Source organism: Hibiscus syriacus, unplaced genomic scaffold (genome assembly GCF_006381635.1).
Source record: "Hibiscus syriacus cultivar Baekdansim isolate YM2019G1 unplaced genomic scaffold, ASM638163v2 tig00110156_pilon, whole genome shotgun sequence".
NCBI lineage: Eukaryota > Viridiplantae > Streptophyta > Magnoliopsida > Malvales > Malvaceae > Hibiscus > Hibiscus syriacus.
The window spans coordinates 2290620-2311342 of NW_024062606.1; the positions used below are offsets into that span (position 1 = coordinate 2290620).

General features: G+C 34.3%; 5 protein-coding genes and 1 long non-coding RNA gene across 6 annotated transcripts in view; 3 read left to right on the forward strand and 3 right to left on the reverse strand.

Annotated features, from left to right (window-relative positions):
• Positions 1-2581: 2581 nt before the first annotated feature.
• LOC120216025 (haloacid dehalogenase-like hydrolase domain-containing protein 3) lies at positions 2582-4973 on the reverse strand. The gene is made up of 9 exons (XM_039213541.1): positions 4842-4973; positions 4651-4764; positions 4398-4480; positions 4075-4158; positions 3823-3898; positions 3629-3701; positions 3167-3240; positions 2945-3038; positions 2582-2711 (listed from the first exon to the last, which is right to left on the reverse strand). The coding sequence occupies exons 1-9, from the start codon at positions 4936-4938 to the stop codon at positions 2645-2647; spliced, it is 762 nt and encodes a 253-aa protein (XP_039069472.1). The 5' UTR covers positions 4939-4973; the 3' UTR covers positions 2582-2644.
• Positions 4974-7483: 2510 nt separating this feature from the next.
• On the forward strand, positions 7484-9093 carry LOC120216022 (protein HGH1 homolog). Its single transcript, XM_039213539.1, has 5 exons — positions 7484-7566; positions 7928-8050; positions 8203-8400; positions 8607-8682; positions 8798-9093. The coding sequence occupies exons 1-5, from the start codon at positions 7513-7515 to the stop codon at positions 8974-8976; spliced, it is 630 nt and encodes a 209-aa protein (XP_039069470.1). The 5' UTR covers positions 7484-7512; the 3' UTR covers positions 8977-9093.
• Positions 9094-10355: 1262 nt separating this feature from the next.
• Positions 10356-12381, forward strand: LOC120216021 (sphinganine C4-monooxygenase 1-like). The gene is made up of 2 exons (XM_039213538.1): positions 10356-10717; positions 11685-12381. Exons 1-2 carry the CDS (start codon positions 10496-10498, stop codon positions 12237-12239), a joined length of 777 nt encoding a protein of 258 aa, XP_039069469.1. The 5' UTR covers positions 10356-10495; the 3' UTR covers positions 12240-12381.
• A 1271-nt stretch (positions 12382-13652) lies between these two features.
• On the reverse strand, positions 13653-14010 carry LOC120216032. The gene is made up of 2 exons (XR_005525017.1): positions 13880-14010; positions 13653-13726 (listed from the first exon to the last, which is right to left on the reverse strand). It is a non-coding gene; the product is annotated as an uncharacterized LOC120216032 (long non-coding RNA).
• A 3701-nt stretch (positions 14011-17711) lies between these two features.
• On the reverse strand, positions 17712-20473 carry LOC120215786. The gene is made up of 5 exons (XM_039213353.1): positions 20243-20473; positions 19968-20039; positions 19560-19628; positions 19333-19488; positions 17712-19035 (listed from the first exon to the last, which is right to left on the reverse strand). Exons 1-5 carry the CDS (start codon positions 20471-20473, stop codon positions 18934-18936), a joined length of 630 nt encoding a protein of 209 aa, XP_039069284.1. The 3' UTR covers positions 17712-18933.
• Positions 20454-20723, forward strand: part of LOC120216028 (cyclic dof factor 1-like) — a 28214-nt gene continuing 27944 nt past the window's right edge. The window contains exon 1 of the mRNA XM_039213545.1: positions 20454-20464. The gene's annotated coding sequence lies outside the window, so the exon portion shown is untranslated. The remainder of the gene's footprint in view (positions 20465-20723) is intronic.

The window sequence follows — 20723 nt, forward strand, 5'->3', positions numbered from 1 at the left end:
AAAATAAAAGAAAACAACAAATATAGATAGCTGATGATTAATTAGGGGTGTTCAAACGATTAATTCGACCACTGACTGGATTGAATTTTTATTAACCGAATTAATCGGTTTTTTCTTTAACCGTTAACTGATCCAGACTTTTTTAAAAATATTAACGGATCCAAATAAAGTTCGATTATTTCGGTTGATTAACCAAATTAACTAAAAAAAATTAATAATCTTTTTAATTAGATTAATTTGAATATAACATAAGTATTTTTATTTGGATTAAAATTTAATTAGGTATTGTCAATTTGATAATTTAATGAGTCTAGTGTAGTTAAAAGTTCATAATTTTTAATGAGTTTGAACTTAAAATATATATTTAATATATATCACATATTTAATGTTTAATGATTTTGATTAATTCGGTTAATTAACCGATTTCAAATCGCATTAATGAATATTAAAAAAAGTATTAACCATTCTCCGACTGAATTAATTCGGTAGTCAACTAAATTAATTGAACTAATTTGATTCGATTCTTTAATTCAGTTGAAACCAAAAAATGAACACTCTTACGGTCAATATCGAAACTAATGACGTCGTCTGCGAATAAAACTGAAAAAAAAAACTGAACAAGCAATGTTGTAAATTGAGGGGAGAAAAAACTTAATGTTTTGGTCACTAAATTATTATTTTTTAAATCATACTTAAAGTTAAAGTTACATTTCTATTTTGATGACATACCATTAAAGTTTGATTGTTGACTTAATTTCAAGTGGTGATATGACATGATATAATAACAATTTTAGTCCTTTAAACTTACACATTCTATCAAATTGATCATAATTTAAAATAATTTTAAAAAAAACCTCAATATTTGTAAATCCTTTAATTTTGTCTAACATAAAATTCCAAAATCTCTCTCAAATCTTGATTGTAGTTGCAGCATGTTTGCTCAGTCATCGAGTCGTCTCTCCACGTCGATCATACACCCCTCGTTGATCACTTACAAACGTCAGGTGCTTATGAGAGAGACAGAAAGAGAGGAAAAATAATGGTAACGACAAAAAGATGGTGTTCGAAGTGTGTGGTTATGGAGAACGATAGGATGATCCACAAATATGAAAATAAAATATAAAGGGGCATTCACACAATAAGTCCTTAAACTTTGACAGTTTTGAAAGAGGTCATTAAATTATTAATAAATTATATAAACTATTGTTAAAATATTAATACATTAATACAATATTTTAAATTAAAATGAGAATAAAATTGATAGAATCTTTAAATGTTGAGGATTTTTTTTAATTAGTTCAAATTAAGATTAATTTGATAGAATGTATAAGTTTTATATACTAAAATTGTTATTTACCAATGTTATATCTTCAATTATGATAACGGCAAAACCTAATGATAGATGACCAAAACAGAAACAATATAGAACGATAATAAGTAATTAAATAGGTAGTTTACTATAAATAACTAATTATGTTATCAGATACTACAGAGGTATGAGTGACCCTCCCAATCCAGTTTTCTCCATTCACAATTGACAAGATTCTGAAACATTTGTTCCGAGAATCAACATAAACGTGTTTAGTACTGCGAGCATGCCTAAACGAGTGTCGATAACTAATTCGTGATCGATTCCCAAACCGGATTGTTGTCTAGGCAAGAGAGAGTTCGGAGAAGCGAAATTCATAAAATGTACCTACTAGACATAGTGCTCCTATAGAGTGGCAGACGTACATTGTGATTAGGGTAGACACGTTTCCATCCTGAAATTTTTTGAAATTCAAATTTTCTTCTTAAAATTCGAATTTTTCCCTCTTAATTTATATGTATGCTTACCCTGAAATTTTATTGTACCCACCTTGAAATTTTATTGTATCTATTTGGATATAAAAATTTTATATTATTAGTGAACTCACTCTAATTTTTTTTTTCTAGATTCACCACTACTACTATTCATTGTAGCTGAAGGCAATGTCCGCAAAGGATCGGCAGCGCCACTCCCGCTGATGACATGATTACTAGAATTTACCACGTCCAAAATGTCGTCGGGATCGGATTTAAGTTCTCCGGAATCGACCCATGGTCGATCGTATCGAGTAGTTCCACCTCGGTGTGGTGGTCCTTGGTTGAGCTCCGCTTATGTGGAGCTCTCTAGGGCGGCAGCTCCGACCTTGTCTCCAGGTTGGAACAAGTTAATTTCGACGTTGGGATCCCATTGTCACCTTCTATGGTCTTGTGTTTTCGGATCCCAAAACGCTCTATTTCGACATGATCACTCCGTAGGTGACCACCTTCAAAATTAATATTTATGTATCAAAGTATATATTAGATCAAAATTTATGTATAAATTTAATATTTATATGTTTCTAATAAAAGAATGAATAAACTCTTAATTTGGTATTAATCAAGACTTGAAAGTATATATCAGTTTAAATGGTTAGTCATTGATCATTATCAAACAATGATATTAATAATGCAATGGCTCCCAGCCTCCCACTTAATATCAAACATTGGGGATTTTATGCAATGAGTCCTTTCATGGACATGATCATATATTAGGGTTTTTGAAAGATAGTTTGTTCCATGTTTGTTAACACTTTATTACATGCCTGGCAATCTGATCAAAAGCTTTATTTTCCCGAAGCTATGAATCTGAGACGAGTATTGAGTTCCGAATGTCCGCGAATGTCTTTACGTCTTTCCCCCACAACCTGCACGATAAAGATAAAAGGATAGTTTCGTGTACGTAATCATGACCGACATATAGGAAGAAAGTAGAACGAAACAAATGACTGAATGTTTTCAACCTGTTTTTTCGACTGAAAATACATATGCGTAATCAGTTTCGAATATGAAGCACTTTGGTTTCAAATGGAAGTTTGTTGTGTTGGATTTTGATGGCAATCTCAAAGAACGTCTTTATACTAGTAGAAAGATAACTTACCAGCATTCGATCCCAAAGGCATTGGCTCCCACCTTATCTGCCTTTAGATCATCCCCCACATGTACCACCTTGTTGGCCTCCATATCGATTTGATCTACACAGAGATATCTTTAACGTTAATTTAGCCAAGCAGGGCATGTTAGTGAAACTACTAAGTTTCTGGTAACAGTTAAATGGATTATGTACCAATGAGTAAGATATACTTTGGTACTTAATACAAACCTAAAGCAGCTTTAAATATCCTTGCATCAGGTTTTTCATAACCAACCTCCGAAGATATAGTTACGGCATCAAACCTGAAAATGAAGAAAAAATGGGTTGCAAATCAAACGTAAAGACGACTATATGAATGGCTTGAATGGTTGAAACAAAAGCCATTTTTCTCCTTTCAGGCATCTAACACGAAAGTAGAAGTGTAAAACGAGATAGAGGTATGGAACGAAAGGTTTGTACGAGCCATCACAAGCTCAGAATGAGGCAGTAAACAAGAGAAACAGTGAATCCATGCTAACTATAACAAAAGATGCATCCCAAGTTTTAAGAGTAAAAAGAAATGATCGCTGCTAATTAAGGGGAAAACCAGCAAAAATTCATAAGCAGCCTCATGAATCATCGATACAATTAAAAATGTTTTTGATGTTAAGAAGCACAGGAAACAGCATTGACAAAGAACTTGATACTTACAGATCTATGACATTGAGTTCCTTCAGCACGTTCCTCAATCGGGTGTCGAAATTGGACACAACAGCCACTTTAACTGTACCATCACTCACCAAGTGAGAAATGAATTGGTGGGGAAAAAGTATGTATTCCAAGCAATTTGTATTACCATTATCAGTTTCAAAAGTAAAAGAAGAAGAATACTTGATGAATATGACCTCCAGCATTTTTCAGATGGAATATTGTTTCTGAAGCTCCATCCGGAAGACGCCATGCATAGCCATTGCCATAATGCTGAAAAACAGTCACTAATTACTTCAGACTTAACATAAAATGAGCCGCTGGTCTAATTACTTGCAGTTGAGACAGTCACTAAATAGCAGCCACTTAAGTTCTTGAAATTCTATATTTCTATTCATTAGTGCAGCTTCAAGGACATGAAAATGGAAAAGCAAGCCCCTAAAGATTACCTCATAGACTTCTTCAAAGTAATCGTCATCGGAACAACCAGTGGCCTCAGAGACAACAAGTTTCCAAAATGGCTTTCCATCCCCCTATCAATATACAACACAAGAGCAAAGGGAAATTACAACTACTTAAAGAAAATATATTGTAGCATAGCATGTACCATGAAAGTCGAATCTGCAACCATACAAAGATTGAACCATTGGACGGGTGTAAACTGAATGTTGAGGTTATGGTTTTTTTCTGTAAAAAACTCTCAATCTACACTCATCCAATGATCCTAAATTAGAGTATCAAAATAAAGAGAGCAACAAAGTAAACAAGGAACCTCATAACGGAGCTTATCAGGCCAGGGGGCAGCGAAAGCCCTCCTAAATCCTTGCTTTATTTCATTTGAATTCAACTTCAGACCTAAAAGAGAGGATTTTTGTTTTTGTCAAATTGAATAAAAACTTTATACTAGAATACCATAATTTCAAGAGTTAAATCAAGAAACAAGGAAAAACCCAGATTGAAAAGTCTCTAAGATCTTTTAAGAAATAATTATAATAACGATAAACGGATAATAAAGAAAAAGTGACCGTATTTAGCTCCAATGGAAGCGTAAGTGTCTTCTACAGGATTGGACAATTGCAAGAGAGTGCCAGCGGCGTCCAACAGCAGCCCATCGTATGCTCTTTTAACCGAATTTCTAACTGCAAATGAGTCCAAATTAAGAAATAAAAAGATGGTTTTGTATTAATTTAAGTAGAAAAAGGAAAGGGAATATAACCAGAGTGAGTGGAGATGGACGAGCGGCGAACGGAGTTGAGTGACGTGAAAAGACCCTTGCTTTGCCATTGCCAGCATTTGGTCAAACAAGCTTCCATTTTCTCAACTGGATTGCTCTGCTTCCGTGCTCCCCTCTACTCAGGCGATCAATTATAGACCTTGCCGCCCACTGTTTTCTTTAGGCTTAAATATAAAAAAAGTTCATAAACTATAATACTTTTGAATAAGGGTTTAAATTATTTTTTCAAATGATGTTCGTCTAACATTACAAAAGTTATTAATTATAGGTGTTAAGATTGTCAAACAATATTAATTTTTTCGTTAATTAACATATGTCACAATCCAATAATTTTAAAATTTATTCATAAAAAATATTTTATTGCCGACTTTTCGGCCAGTAGTCTCTATCATTCTCATAACCATATATCGTTGTAGTTGTCGTGAATTAGCCGTCAGAATCACTTGAGATCGTGATTTTTATCCTCTGTTTCACAGGGTATAAAACGTCAAATCACCGAAAAAGTGAGATCAGGTGAAACTTCGTCGACGAAAAAAGGGCGACGGGTGCCTTGAGTTTAAGAGGTAAAATGAAGGTTTTCAAAGTTTTAGAGTTATTTCAAAAATAGTGTATTTTTTAAAATATAATTTTAATTTTTAATTATATATAAAAATTTTAAACTTATCGTATTGTGGTACGTGTCACTTAACAGAGAAAATTAATACGATTGACGGCCAAGACACCTAAAGTGATGATTTTTATAACGTTAGACACCAAGATCATTCAAAATAGTTTAGAAATATATTCGTAAAAAACGTTATAGTTTGGACACTTATTTTATAATTAATCATTTTCTTTAATGCCATATTTTTATTTTTATGAGCAAAATATATAAATAATCTTCGATTATAGAATAATGATTTATTGAATTTCTCACCGTTAAATGTTATAAAATGTTGGATGCAACCTTCAAAACCTTTGAACAAAAATATGTCCTTAAATTTTTGTTGGGTGCAATTTGGCCTTAAATTCTTTTAATGTAAATTCATAGTTAAAATTTATATTTTTCAATAAAATTTAGAAATATTGTGAGCGATTTTCACTTTGAAATATATGTACGTTAAAAAAATTATTTTGAAATCAAGACTAATTTTAGTATAGTACACGTGAAGTTTTTTATGTCCACATGATAATTTTTATAAATTATATTAACAAATAGAATTCGTCAATGTACTGGACGAAAATTGTACGAAAATCGTTATGTTCATATAACGAGTTCTAATTATTTATTATATTTTATAGTACTCGTTTTTTCATAAGAGAAATTTAAACACATTGTAATAAATGATTTAGATTCAAATTAATTTTTTAACATCTATATTTTTTTGTCTGAATTATTTGACCAACAAAATCTGAATTTATCAATGTTTTTAAAATCGGACCGGACCTTAAACCAGTGAAGGTACTGATTCAACCGTGGTTAAATCGGGGATGAACCGGTTTATATAAAATAATATTTTTAAAAATTTTACATAATATTCAAAGCAATATATATATATAACACTCTTTTTAAGTTCACAATATTAAAATGTATAAAAAATATCACAAGTCATAACATATATAAGTTAAATATCATAATATAAAGTGAAACAAAATGATTTAAATTAACTACGACATAATATTTAAGGTCAATACCTAATGAAATTCATCAACAACTAAATAAAAAAGTACATAATTGATACAAGTATCAATCATCATAATAGTCATTGAAATTGATTCCCTCAAATTCCAAAATATTAGGAAAAGTAGAAACATGAACACTAAACAAGTAAACATTATTAGCAGGCTCAATCAAGCACAAACAAAAACCTAAAAAAATTATGATTAAAGAAAACACTTGTGGCTGAGGCATGGTAGGAATCGAGACGAAGATGATGTCGTGATGTTGTGCGGAAGACGAGTAGAGCGCGTCGGTGATGGAGTAGGTTGCTGATGACAGAGTACGACGCCGTTGAGGGAGTATGATATCGGAGACGGAACAGTGATGAAGGAACCCAAAGTGAAAAAGGGATAGGGTTCACCCTTGCAAACGTTCGTGAAAATGGCTTAACCCAGATGCAAAATTAGAAAATAAATTTGAGGCTGAAAAAAATCATAACAAACAACGTCGTTTGGTTTAATTTAAAAAAATAGAATTGTGTGAACCGCCGGTTCTTTAGCGGTTCATTGCAAAACTGGTTTTGGAGGTTGACCGGACCAGATATGCAATCGGTTCCCAGTTCAATCGGCCGAACCGGCCGGTCCGATCCGATTTTGATAACATTGGAATTTATATTGAATTAAAACTTATAATCCTTACCGGTTTAGATAATTTTTATTATAAAAATAATTATATTTTAAAATTGTGCAAAAAATACTCAGGAGCCAAAATACATATCAAAACTAAAGTAAATCCTACAAAAAGGGTTAGGGGCCAAATTGCAACCCAAAGCCTAAATAAGGGGTCAAATTGTAGTTCAAAGCCAAATTGAGGGGCCAAATTGCAACAGAAAAAGGCAGGGGCCAAAAGGTGCATTAACCCTAGTATGAAATATGGAACGAAGTCGTTTTGAGGACACCGATTTACAAATTGTGCGCTGCTTCACCGTCGAAAGGCATCAACAGAAGAAACATAATGGCGACCGAACTGGAAGAGCTACTAGGCTTCCTCACTGCCCCTTCTCCTCCTGTAAGTTTCCATTTGTTCAATTTAACCCTCTATTTTGCTTCCTAAAAGTCGCCTCGATTTGATGTAAAAAATCTATTATAATTTATCTGGGTTTTCTCTTTTACTCGACCTGTTTTCAAGTTGTACTCTATATTTACTTACTTATCAGCAAAACTACGCTAAACGATTCATTTTCGGTTCATTTCATTTTCATACAGCAAAATCCCATTTAAATCCCAGCTTTGGTTGTTCCTTTTACAACTTGTAGAGTTCAAAGTGTTGAATTTATAATTATATAGAAGTTTCTCCAATAAGTGTTGTTACTGTTTCTTAGCTCAGTTGAATTTCTTGTAGTGATATTTATTGATTGTGATATGTGTAGGTGAAGAAGGCAGCAGTCGATATTGTGCGAGGATTAACAGGGTCTGAGGATGGCTTGCACTCGCTTTCCAACTATGCCAGCTCCGTGCTTCCATCGTTGTCTCGGCTTTTGGCTGACGACAAGGTGTTTATTTTTTCACAAAACTTTCTTTAGCTAATCATTAGTGCTTGTCAGTTAAGTGATTTCATTGAAAATGTTTGAATCAATTAACACAAGTAGCTCTCTTTTGAATTTTTTGTTTTATGGAGTGGTTGTCTCATGCATCAATGTTGCAGGAAGTTTCAGAACCAGCTGCTGAAGCTCTCGTAAATCTGTCCCAAAATGCAGGATTGGCCGCCAAGATGGTTGAAATGGGGATGATTAAAATAGCCATGGATTTGTTGTATAAACCAGGCTCTAGTATTACTCGGCTGCTGGTTATGCTCCTTGTTAATATAACACAGTTGAATGATGGTGTTTCGTCTTCGCTTCAGGTGCTTTTGTCATGTCCTATGACTTATTAATCCTTTCTTAAATCTGCATGAATATTGGGACAGTTCATATATATTTTTTTTTGAGATTTATGTTGAATGTTGTGTGTGTGTTTATATGTTGCTTCTCATCTCATTATCATTATTTTTTTCTGCCTTATCTCTGGGAATCGTTAATCACTTAGCAGGGGACTTTTTGTGCTTTTTAGATTGGAGATGACAAGATGCAAGGGCTTTATGTAATGAAGCTTGTAAGATCATTCTGTAGATCAAGTGAAACCAGTGGTGTGTTTTACATCTTTTCTCGCTTAAGTCATCTGTAGCCTTGTATACTTGTATTCGTAATATATATTTCTTGTTCAAATGTTGACCTCACATCCTTTTTTTACATGCTTACAAGATGACCCTTTTGATCATGTTGGTTCCATACTTATGAACATCTCAAAGAAAGAAGAGGGGAGGAAAATGTTATTGGATCCCAAGCGCAGCTTGTTAAAACAGATTATTAGACACTTTTTTTGCCAGCTTGTTCATGGCAGCAGTGAGACTGAAGAATCATCAACAAACACATCAAAATAGCAATTTACTTTGAATGTTTATTGATTTCTGGATTACCTGTTCAATATGTTTCTCTGTAGCCTTTATAAAGGCTACTGGATGTGCAATCACAGCCTTCACAGGTCCCTTGTTTTAGCTTAAACGATGTCTTACGTTAAGATTCGATTGCAAAAGTTGGTTTTTACTTGTTTTTTATCTTTAAAAAAAAGTACTGAAAATGATTAAATTATTGGATAAATTTTGCGTTTAGCACTTGAACTATCAATTTTTGTATGTTTTAGTACTTTAATTTTTTTTTAAAATCATATCTAACATTTAATTTTTGTTTCATTTTAATATCTCGTCGTTAAAAATTTAACGGCCTTGTATTTTTTATAGGTAAAATTACATCATTCATCACTCAATTATCTTTTCACTCTTATTTTGGTATTAAAGTTTACAAAATTTAATTTAACTACTCAATTTTTAAATTGTTTCTATTTTAATCACACTAATTTATTTTATTAATAATTTTTTGACATGACATTTATTATTATTTTAATATATAATTAAATTTGTCAAAAAATAATATATAATTATAAATAAGAAAATAAATTTGAAAGTTAGAGTGATTAAATAAGAATAATTTAAAAGTTAAATAATTAAATTATAAAATTTAAATTTTAGTGAGTAAAATAGGAGTGAGAGATAATTGAGTGATGAATGATATAATTTACTCATAAAAAAGATGTCACGGGAAAATCACCCATTTAATTTTTTCAACGATAAGTATTAAAATGAAATTAAAACTAAACATTAAGTATTATTTTGAAAAAAATGAAAATTTAAGTACTAAAATAGATCAAAATTGATAGTTTAAGTGCTAAATGCATAATTTATCCTACATTATTTCTAAAATAATATTCAAATTAAATATTTAATAAAAAATCATAATAAATTTTGTTATTATACGAATATCAATTTATTTTATAAATTAATAAGCAATAAAATTTATTTGAATATATAATATTCCAAACAGATGAAAGATTATCCTTAACTATTTAGTTACGTGTCATTCAATTGGAAACTACTAGTAGGTATAAATTCTCATTGGGTATAGATTCGCTCGGGTCCGTCCTGATATAAAAGGAATTGTTCTTAGAACCGTCGGATCAACTTAACAAAAAGAAATCAGAAATCGAAGGATCACAATTTGTTACAACATTTTTCACAATAGAGCCGTACGCACCGAATCACTTCTCATGATATTTTAACATTATGCCTTCGTCATTTTCCCCCAATTCTGTTTTATTTGGAATTTTCCTCTTTCATTCCAACTTCTAATAAGAACTTTGATCCATCTGTCTTTCTTCGTCTTTATGTATAGCTGTTTCCCAAGCGCTTAGACTTTTAATCATTGACCAAAACAATTATTAGCTATTTTTCTTTGAGTAAACCGTCGATTTTGACTTATTCTGGGTTAAGCCATTAGCTTCGAACTTCTTTTCTTCTCTTCTTACAAATTCATGTGTTTTGTTTGAAGTTTGTTTAGTACAAGGAGATGGGCTTCGCTATATCTGACGAGTTATTGGGGACTATCGTCCCGATTGTTGTCTATTGGATTTATTCCGGAATTTATATGTGTTTAGGATCTTTTGAGAGCTATAGATTGCATTCAGTAAGCGACGAGGATGAGAAGAATTTGGTTTCCAAACCAACTGTCGTCAAAGGCGTCCTTCTGCAGCAGGCAGTTCAGGCTGTCGTCGCCATCCTTTTGTTTGCGGTAAATCGTTGCTGAAACACTTGTTCATTCTTTTACTTTTTTTATTATTGATTTGGTTTTTCACAATCTAAATGTAGTTGGAATTTTTTCGGTGCGGTCTTGTTTTACCTTGATGTGTGCATCGTTGAATTTTATTATTATGTGTATGACTTTTTGTTTTACTTTTGCTTTGATGCTTAATTAGAAAGTAAGATAGGCTATAAGACTTCGTTAATCTTTCTTAGCATAGCTCCAGATTCTTACACTTAATTACTTTGCAAAGATATGAAGAAGAGATTGGAGTTAATTATTTGGATCACTCCACTGCATGTGATGTATTTGCTCAAGCTGATTACAAAGCTTGGATGGATAATTTTAAGCTTTAGGTAGCCATGAGAACACTAATCTTAAGCTAGTATAATACATATTCAGACATGTGTATTTAAGTACAATCCTCCAATTCTATGAGAAGACTTCTAACAATATGAGCTAAGATACTTATGTCCAATACTCGCCTCATGCTTGGGTAACACAGCTTTGACTTGTCATTATAATTATGAGTTTTCAGCTATAATCTTACTGTTATTCTGCATGTATGCTGAATGATCTGTCTTGAAACTTCTTAATTAGATTTGAGGTAGGCGCAATAAATGCGGATATATACTCTCTTACGGCTTGTGTTTGTGATATCTAGCTTATTGGTCGAAAGTTTAATTTAACAGGTATGATAGCCACATCAAAGTTCCTTCTATTTTAGGAATGATTTCGTAAGTTTCTTTGTATCTTCTCACATGATGAAACGCTCATATTGTGTTCGAGAGCTCCTTTTAACTTTCATGATCTATAGTTGATTCGTTGACTGGTTTTATTTCTGTTAATTGAACTTGAACATCCCTATCTTTGCCAGTGTATAATGCGCCTTATAAGCAGTTTCAGCTGTGAAATTGTCTCGGTTGTATATAGTTTTATCGAACTTTTTAATTTGCAGGTCGCAGGGGGTGATGATGGGGCTTCTGTACTACAGTCAACTTCCTTTATTGTTCTAGTTAGACAGTTTGTCACGGCAATGGTGGTTCTGGATACTTGGCAGTATTTTCTGCATAGATACATGCACGAGAACAAGTTCTTGTACCGACACGTTCACTCTCTGCATCATCGTCTCGTCGTTCCTTATGCATTTGGAGCTTTGTACAATCATCCAGTGGAGGGGCTTCTCGGCGACACAATAGGTGGTGCCCTATCGTTTCTCCTGTCCGGCATGTCTCCTCGAACTTCCATATTTTTCTTCTCATTCGCTACCATGAAAACCGTGGATGACCATTGTGGGTTAATGCTCCCCGGGAACCCCTTCCATATTTTCTTTAGAAACAATTCAGCATATCATGATATCCACCATCAGCTTCATGGTACCAAATACAACTTCTCGCAACCATTCTTCATCATGTGGGATAGAATTCTCGGAACGCACATGCCTTATTCGCTCGAGAAGAGAGCAGAAGGGGGATTTGAAGCACGGCCGAGGAAAGAGTTAAAGGATGATTAAATTGGTTAGACTGAGCATCCTTTCAGTTTCTTGCGTAAAATATACTGACAGCGCTTTTTGCTTATATCGGTAAACCACACTGCTTTTGTTATTTGTATATTCCTATATTCTGAATTACTAAACTTGATGCTTACTTTTGTCCATAGAAAAATGCATCAGTGATGTTTTTGAAAACTTATCTACAAGGTTTTGTCATTCAACTATAAGTTTAATTCAAATCTTGGTGTTCGTAAAATGATATTAAGTACCAGTACAGTCGCTTGTGCGTCTTAAATTGATCAAGAATGAATTTATTTATGTTTGATTCGTGTTTGTTAAAAATTTCATAATTTTATTTATGTTTGCTCGAAATTATGTATGTTTTATTAGTTTAATATTAATGTACATGTTCGTTTAGTGCTCATGTATTCTTGTTTAAAATGTTGACATATATTAAACTAACAATGTACAAATGAATCCTAATTTGTTATTCTTCTGCAACAATCAGTTCAGGCTGCTATCTAGAGGCGATCAGAATGTGTCATTCTTCTGCAACAAACATTTTATAATGAAATGAATGGAGCAATGTATGTCATTTAGAGGCGATCAGATAACTCGGTAATGACGAGTTTTTGGCTGAAATATGAATTTCCGGAGAACAGCATTCAAGTGAATGTTCCAAAAAAGCAAAACTTCAACACAGATGGTTCGTCGACAAAGTCAGATAAGCAGAACAAGATTCATAACAGCCAAACGTGAAAACATAAAAACACTGATCTTAAATCATCTCAAGCTACTATTTCAAGGTTCACTATCAATCCATTAAGCCAAAATTTACCCCATTGAAATTCTAGCTCTTGGATGATTGCTTTTCTTTTGCCTTCTGAATCTTCAGCACCTTCTTCACAATCTTCTGCTCTTCCACCAAACAGGCCCGAATGATCCTGCAATGATTCACAATCAAGAAAACAAGTCTTGTACCACCGAAAGCAATCATAAGCACGGATACGAGAAGACTTATACTAGTCTTAATGTACAAACCTTTCCCTAACAGCACTTCCGGATAAAACTCCGCCGTATGGACGGTTCACAGTCCTTCAGTTTCTCGGCAATCTAGACCTTTTGTATTCAGCAGGTCTCAAGTGAGGAATCTACAAAATATAGGGCAAATTTCAGCTCAACTGGTGAAAACTTCACTCAAACTGAAACATACCCAATTTGCCCTCCATATACACACATTATATCTCAACTGAAATGCCATGAATAGTTCATTAAGTCTATAATGTTGTAAAGATCAAAACTTGACAGGAAAAAATGAATCAAAATCTCCAATGAATCACATTTCAGCTCCATAAGTTCATACCCAGAAAACAAAATCCTTCAAAATTCAACGATTTCAATCAAAATCTAAGAAAAGAAACGACGTACGCCATGAATTCTCTTGCCGGTAACAGGTCATTTGGGTCCACTGGCTCTCTTTTTCGTGGTTTGATAAACAAGCTTCCCTCCTAATAGCAACAAAAATACAAAAGGAAAGGAAATAAATCACCACAATGTCGATGCACCATAGATCATACGGTCTTTTTCCCATGAATTCAAAGGAACCAAAAACCCAGTAACGAATCTGGGTTACGGGGAGAGGGAGAAATGGAAGAAGTTACCGGGGGTTTTGACGACGCGGTGCTGGTTGGACTTGGTGGCGTAGCTGTGACGCGAGCGGTAAGTGAGCCGCTGAACCATTTTGGAGGCCTCCGCACCCTGGTTTTCGGTCTAGGGTTTCTGGATTGACTGCGAGTTCAGCTCAGTCCCCGCTTTAAGGGAAAACGAAACCCGGACTCTATTGGGCTCTTTTTGTCTTGGTTTTCCAGCCCAAAGTAGTCAGATTTAGTAATAAGTATTTATTTTGGCTTAAATACTTTTGTAAGTCCCTGTAAATTTCAAATTTTTAACAATTAGACTATGATCTCTCAATTTTAAAATTTATATTGATGGCTTAAAAATGAAACTCAAATATTCATTTATATTAAAATTTAGCTTTGTTTCAGTCATAGTATAAAGTTTTCATGTAGTAATTTGTTTGAATTCGAAGTTTTATCCGGTTGGTTCATATAGTTATTAGTGTTTTCAAAATTTAAATTCAAATATTTTAATGTTAGTAACTATATTTTTCATATAAGTTTAATTTAAATTTTCGCTTGTGACATAGAATTATAAAGAAAAATTGACTGTATATTTTTCAAGAAACTTGCTATGACATTCAAATATAAGATATTTTCTCTTGAAATAATAGAAAAGAAAAAGAAAAGCTATGAATGTTACAATAATTACGGGGAAATTTCAAACCATAAACTGTACTTTTCATTTGCTTCATTGATCGGATAAAAGAAGATTACAAATTAGTATCTGTTCTAAGTAATTTTAATCATATGATTGACACAGAACGTTCGATCACCTTTGCAGTTATTGGTGCTCTAACTCGTGATCTCTAGAAATAACATAAATGTCTTTAACCACGAAGGTAATTTAATTCGTGCGGCTCCATGAAATTGTCTTCAAGTAACTTTACTATACACATATCTTCTATCTATGCTACTCGAACTCTTCATTTTTCTTGAAATATTTATCCGACATTCGTATGACATATTCATACGTACCCTTATCCGAAATTCGAATTAGATTAACTCAGCTCTTTGTAACAAAAAAGAAAAAGAAAAACGTATGAAAAACAAAGAGAACCAGTCAACCAACCCTCAGAATCAAAGAGGTTTCAACCAGCTTCATTCTTTTATCAGCACCGAAGTACATCACTATGAAGTGTTGAAACTTACTTTTGAGGTCATTGAACTTCCTTGTTGAAGAAACTAAACCACTCTAAACTTATTGTCAATCAAGGTTTTTCAAGACCTGTTGTGGATAGGATCCGATCCTCGTCGAACTCTTCGTTTGCTCGACCTATTCGGGTCGAATCCGTTGTTCCCGAAAGCCGGTTTCTTCTCGGTATCCATTCCCTTCGTGTCGACGGCCTTGAGAACACGTTGAACATGTCTGAAGACGTCCAAATTTCTCATACCAGAAACTTCAACTGGTTGAACTGCCAATAACCCGAAAATCATAAGAAATATAAGCACTCTTTGAACTCTGCAAATCATTTTTTTTGGTTCAACTCAATTCAACTCGAAACAAAGAAGAAGCAAAAGCAGACAGACAACTATATCTTTGTTTTGTGCTGGTGTCACTCTATGGTTATGTTCCATTGCCGCAGACATAAGCCTGTTATTTATGTGTCCTGTTGGATTTGGAAAGGACTTTAAAGGCAATATTAAAGACATGGAGGGACCCAACATTAGAAGATTGGGTTTGTGGATTCACTAAAAATCACAAGTCTGCAATAATCTAAAGCAAATTAGGGCTGTTGTTTGGAAGAATCTGACATGGATGAATAAAAGGTTTTTGGGAAATGGAATAATACCCTTAAGAAGCCAAGTATCTTTTTCTTTAAGCTTTCCTTCTAATTTGTATCATTTGCCACAGTGTTCTGTCTGCCACATCATCCGACCAGTTCCTAAGTGTACGTTCGACTCCGGACCCACTTATTCCTGTCTGACAGGCTTCTCGAACGTGCGTAATCCGAATTATAGTTACTACAAATATATATTTGTTGATGGTAATGTTTAGGTTGTGATAATCGTGGATAATTTACTTTTATTGATTTTGACAGAAAATCGCAATCGATTAGTTAATGACAAGACATCACTTTGTAGATGATGAACTGTGTCCTCTTCTAGTGAATTTAGTATCTTTTTGTTCAATTAAAAGGTTTTATAATAAATAAATTTTAGTATCAGTGTATTAGCCATTTAACAGTATATTTAACTATGAGAGATGACATTAACATGTTAGAAGTCATGTCAAAAGATCGTGAGATCGCGATTGATCGGATGATGTAGGTCTTTAAAAGATTTAATTAGCGAATGGATTCTTTTAAAGATATCGGTAGGCGAAGAAATGAAAAAGGAGATACGACTCGTTGAAAAAATATAATAATGTTCGATATAGATAAAAGTTGCTGCAAATTAAACGAAGGGTATTAAAAAAATAAAGACGTTCCTTTGATGGTAAGTAAGGGGTGTTGTTAGGGTTTCTTTAATGGGAAGGACTGGTCAAGGCAGAAGCCATGGACATGGACCACTAAGAACAGCTAGATTGCTTTGCAACAGTAGCAAACCAAAGCAAAAACCAAATATAAGAATGAGAATTTAAAGTGAAAGCGAATGTTTATACACACATATATTATATGTAAAAGAAGAGGCAGTTCAAAAATCAAAGACTTGTCTTTTGTCCCTCAATTTGTTTAAATGTAGGAAGGATTATATGTATATTTTGCTTTATTTCTTCTTATTATTAAAATATGCAAAATGTCACATGCAGCTAGGAACATTCTAAAGCATAAATTCTTGCACTTTAGGGTAAGTTTGTTTTCGAGATGTGGGGCTAATTATGGTGGCTGCTCATATCATTTCACTTAACCTTGCTCTTTATTAATGTTCTGATTCTACACCTTTTGTCATCCAATTGAACGTTACAAAAAAAATTAAATAAATATAAAGAAAATTAAATTATGAATTGCTGTCCTAAACCATTACGAGACTCGATCTTATACCAACTTAGATTCTTTGTTTTATAACATTCACTTGGAACATGAATTTCAAGGAATGTGATTCTATAAGATCAGATCGAGTTAAAACCCGTCAAACATTAGATATTTTGATCATGTTGGCTTAGATGTAGGTAAGAACAAACGCTACCCAAATAAAATGTAACATAAATAAAACCTGGTGTTTGAGAAAAGAAAAAGCGAAAGGATGCTATAGATTCTCGAGGTTGGTCTAAATGTGTATACTTTTAAAACTTAGATTTAGACCAAAGGAGGCAGCCTCGACGGACTTTGATTTAAACCCTGACCCATTCAAAATACCCAAAGCAATTTCAACAAAAGATAAAGTCTATTTCCTAAATCCCAATCTTTCATCTATTCCCCTACCTTTCTTTTCCTTACCTAAATAAATCTTTTCATCTTTTCTTCCGCTGTTTCATTTCTAACACATCCATACCTTAAACTCTTGTTTAGTTCAAAATCGAACCGATTAATAGTCTTGTTGATGTCATCGGATCTATCGATAGCCTTTTAGACAAGTTCACCGGGTTGGGATATCGACAACATTGTTATCGACCCCGGGTTGAGACCTATTCAGGAGACAACCTCCGACCCGAGGAAGACACCGATGTTGATGTCTCGATTTTGCAAATATCGGATCATAAACCAAAGCGATTTCAAGATAAACAATCGAGTATTTTATAGATAAACAAAATTGAAAGATCAAACAATCTGAGACAGACTATAGCTTTTTTTTCTTCCATCAGGCAGAGACTGCAAAATGGGGATGCTACCAAAAACACACAAGTTAAAGGCAGAATCTTTACCTGGCATTTACTTTTAAGGTTGTTCTGATAGATGATGATCAAGTGTGGTCGAGGGCATGTGAGAATATATGCTGCATTTGCTTCATAAGAGATTACCACCAAGTGTTTGGGCATCCATTGATGTGACCAACTAGTGGAGTCTGAGCATTTCACATTTTTAACAATTCCAAAATGTTATTCCAACGTCGTAAATAAAGAGTAGATACACAAAAGACAATTTGGTGCTTCATCTTGTTTATTCCTCCCTACTTCACCACACAACACAACTCGGACTAACCAGATTCCGGTATGTGAAAAAATTGAAAGAAAATTAATTTAAATTGAAAAATCAAGATACAGAGAATGAGAGCAGAGCTCATATACAAGACACAAGGAACCGAACTAACACTTCTCAGATCAGGCTAGGCCTCTCCAGCTGAGCTAGGTGCCATGCCCCAGGACACTTTAGCCATCGGCGCATAAGGGGTGGTTGGTGGCCGGGTTTCTCGGATGGTAAAAGGATTTCTCTAGCTAGGGCTCTTTTAGAATTAAACTGAACTTGTGGACATTGACTATATGGGTGGGGAATACCTGGAAAATCTTTTATTAGGCGTAGGGGCTCCAGGCTAGTACTGAAGCAGATTGATTCATCTCCATCTTTAATATGACTGGACTAAGTTCAGGCAGATGGATAGAAAATAAAAAAATTCATCGATCGGACAAGAATAAACAGGAACGATCATCATTGTTCATCAACTACCAATATAATGTAAGTGCAGGGCTTCATGTTTCAAACACTAACCTGCTGAGAAGTTACTGTAGTTACCATGTTGCCCGGATTGCAGCACAAGTGCAACCTCTGTTGCAGCCCCAGCCGCACCCTGATACTGATATGCTGATATGATACAAATGTAAAAACTATCTGAAGAAATATGGTGGGTTTTCAAGGTCTGAAGAAATATGCGAAGGAGGGGTGGTTAAAAAAGATATAGAGAACCGGGCCTCCTCAGGAAGAGAAACAAACATGAAGTTTTCAAATTGGAAGTAGAAGTAATCCGAGAATAACCCGTCTTTGCCTTCGTCGCTGTAATACACTGATGGCCCAAGCCATGATGTAGCATAGTAGGAGAATTACAGCAGCACGAAACAAGAAAATCTGAAACATGAAACCATGCAATCTAAGAAGAAATGGCTCCAATTGAGATGATGAGTACAATACAGATGCTTCAGAAGTGTGTATGTGAAATACCGGAATTCAGCTTTCGCAAAAACTTGCAGAGAAGACGGTATACACATCTTCGTCTGAGTCAGCATCTGGAACATCAAATGCATGGTGCAATAGCAGAAGCGCCATTAACTGATAAAATTGAAGGAAAAAATCAATCATTTTAGAAATGGACTCTTAATCACATGGCCGTGTGAGAAAATAAAGATTGTCGAGTTAAATGCTTAGACAGCTCAGAAAAGTCCTTTCTCCAAATCAGTTTCATCAAAATATTTCCTCAAGACGTGGCTTGTAAATTAATAAATAGAAATGATAATAGTCCTATGTTCAGGGATTAATGTTAAATTCACCTAAAGAAGGATGTTGAGCACCGTGCTAAACATGATTAGAAATTGAATATGACATGGAGCTCTGTAACTAAAAGCTTACAACTAGAGCAGCCGAACGACAGAATGCAGCTCCACTGGCATTTAATGCAGCATATTCATCATACTCGGTTTCCAAAAATTGCCGTTCTGCGTCTGCAATGGCTAAGAGACGAGGATCACGCAAGTTCAGAGGGGGCTGGAGATTGTCCAGACTCCACTACAAGACATACAGAACTCAATAAGATGGAATCTTCCAAACAGATCATACAGAGCAGTTGTCCCTCAAACATACCCAATATCAATAGTGGTTTCTTCAGTTTGGACGCATCCAAGAGCAGTATAATCAGGTTGATAAGGCTGCAAGGCAAATGATAAGCACATACTAACTTTGCAATGAGACATTAACAACCAAATTTCAATAGCACTAAGAAGTTAACAAGGCGTTGGCAGCTATTCAAAGCCTAAATGTATCAAACCGGGGCTTGAAATAAAGGGTTTTCCCTGTAAATCAAAGGCTAATTCTAAAAGCAGTCGATTTCAGCCTCTTCCACTCTGGTGGAACTACTTCGAAATCCACAAACTTTCCGTTCCTTGCACAAAAAACCTAATGTTCTAGTTCAAAATAATGCGATAAATGAAAATGATGAAACCAAGTTGCCGTAATCGATGAAGGGGGACTCTAAACCAAGTAGATACCTGATGACAGATCTCGCAGTTTATATTGCCTTTCTCGTTGCACCAATGCTGCACGCATTTCCTATGTGCATGCTGCAATTTTAAACACACAGAGATTTCATGAAATGCTCATCATAAATCTCATTTCATGTAGTATTTTTAAAATGCCAAAACAAAGTAATGTTAATTGCGAAATTAGCACAAATTTTATGAGGTTCATTGAACCGAATCGTGAAATTGGTTTGAATTCTTATCAAGAAAAAGAAATGAAAAATAATAACAATGAAAGAAACTACCTTGAGGCTACCACTGCAGGCACAGGGAGTCTCGAGATTCTTAATGCAATCTTCATCCTGGCAAATGCGGCACTCGGCCGACTGAACAAGCGGCTCCTCCTCATCACCTTTGACGACCTCATTCTCCTTATAATTTGACAAGCACGGCGGCCTTGGATTCTCCTCTGGGGGAACAACATCGAACCCCACCGGCTGCACGGGCTCCAGCATTAACAGACCGTTGTCACTCATAATTTCTTCAGATTTAACAACAAATGAACAAAAAAATATTCGATTTCTACAAGTTCATTCAACCGATTAATTTTTTTTTAACAAAAGAATAAAGGAATCATGGAATCGCGCTGGGTAAGAGCAGCGAACACGGGGGTTCCGAAACAAATGAAAGAATGAAAGAAATTATGGAACGTATGGGAAACAGAGGAAAAAGAAGTCTTAAATATATTTACCTTTACCGGGAAAAATGTGAAATTTGCGTTAAATT

What these genes read in the sequence shown, in the direction of transcription:
- LOC120216025 (XM_039213541.1), bottom strand. Translation starts at nt 4,938, where the DNA reads ATGGAAGCTTGTTTGACCAAATGCTGGCAATGGCAAAGCAAGGGTCTT. An exon ending in TTCCATTGGAGCTAAATACG is followed by an intron (nt 4,481 to 4,650) that starts GTCACTTTTTCT and finishes CCTCTCTTTTAG; the next exon opens with GTCTGAAGTTGAATTCAAAT. An exon ending in CCATCTGAAAAATGCTGGAG is followed by an intron (nt 3,702 to 3,822) that starts GTCATATTCATC and finishes GTGATGGTACAG; the next exon opens with TTAAAGTGGCTGTTGTGTCC.
- LOC120216022 (XM_039213539.1), top strand. Translation starts at nt 7,513, where the DNA reads ATGGCGACCGAACTGGAAGAGCTACTAGGCTTCCTCACTGCCCCTTCT. An exon ending in TCACTGCCCCTTCTCCTCCT is followed by an intron (nt 7,567 to 7,927) that starts GTAAGTTTCCAT and finishes TGATATGTGTAG; the next exon opens with GTGAAGAAGGCAGCAGTCGA. An exon ending in GTGTTTCGTCTTCGCTTCAG is followed by an intron (nt 8,401 to 8,606) that starts GTGCTTTTGTCA and finishes TGTGCTTTTTAG; the next exon opens with ATTGGAGATGACAAGATGCA.
- LOC120216021 (XM_039213538.1), top strand. Translation starts at nt 10,496, where the DNA reads ATGGGCTTCGCTATATCTGACGAGTTATTGGGGACTATCGTCCCGATT. An exon ending in TCGCCATCCTTTTGTTTGCG is followed by an intron (nt 10,718 to 11,684) that starts GTAAATCGTTGC and finishes TTTAATTTGCAG; the next exon opens with GTCGCAGGGGGTGATGATGG.
- LOC120215786 (XM_039213353.1), bottom strand. Translation starts at nt 20,473, where the DNA reads ATGAGTGACAACGGTCTGTTAATGCTGGAGCCCGTGCAGCCGGTGGGG. An exon ending in CCTGCAGTGGTAGCCTCAAG is followed by an intron (nt 20,040 to 20,242) that starts GTAGTTTCTTTC and finishes TTAAAATTGCAG; the next exon opens with CATGCACATAGGAAATGCGT. An exon ending in CCACTATTGATATTGGGTAT is followed by an intron (nt 19,489 to 19,559) that starts GTTTGAGGGACA and finishes TATGTCTTGTAG; the next exon opens with TGGAGTCTGGACAATCTCCA.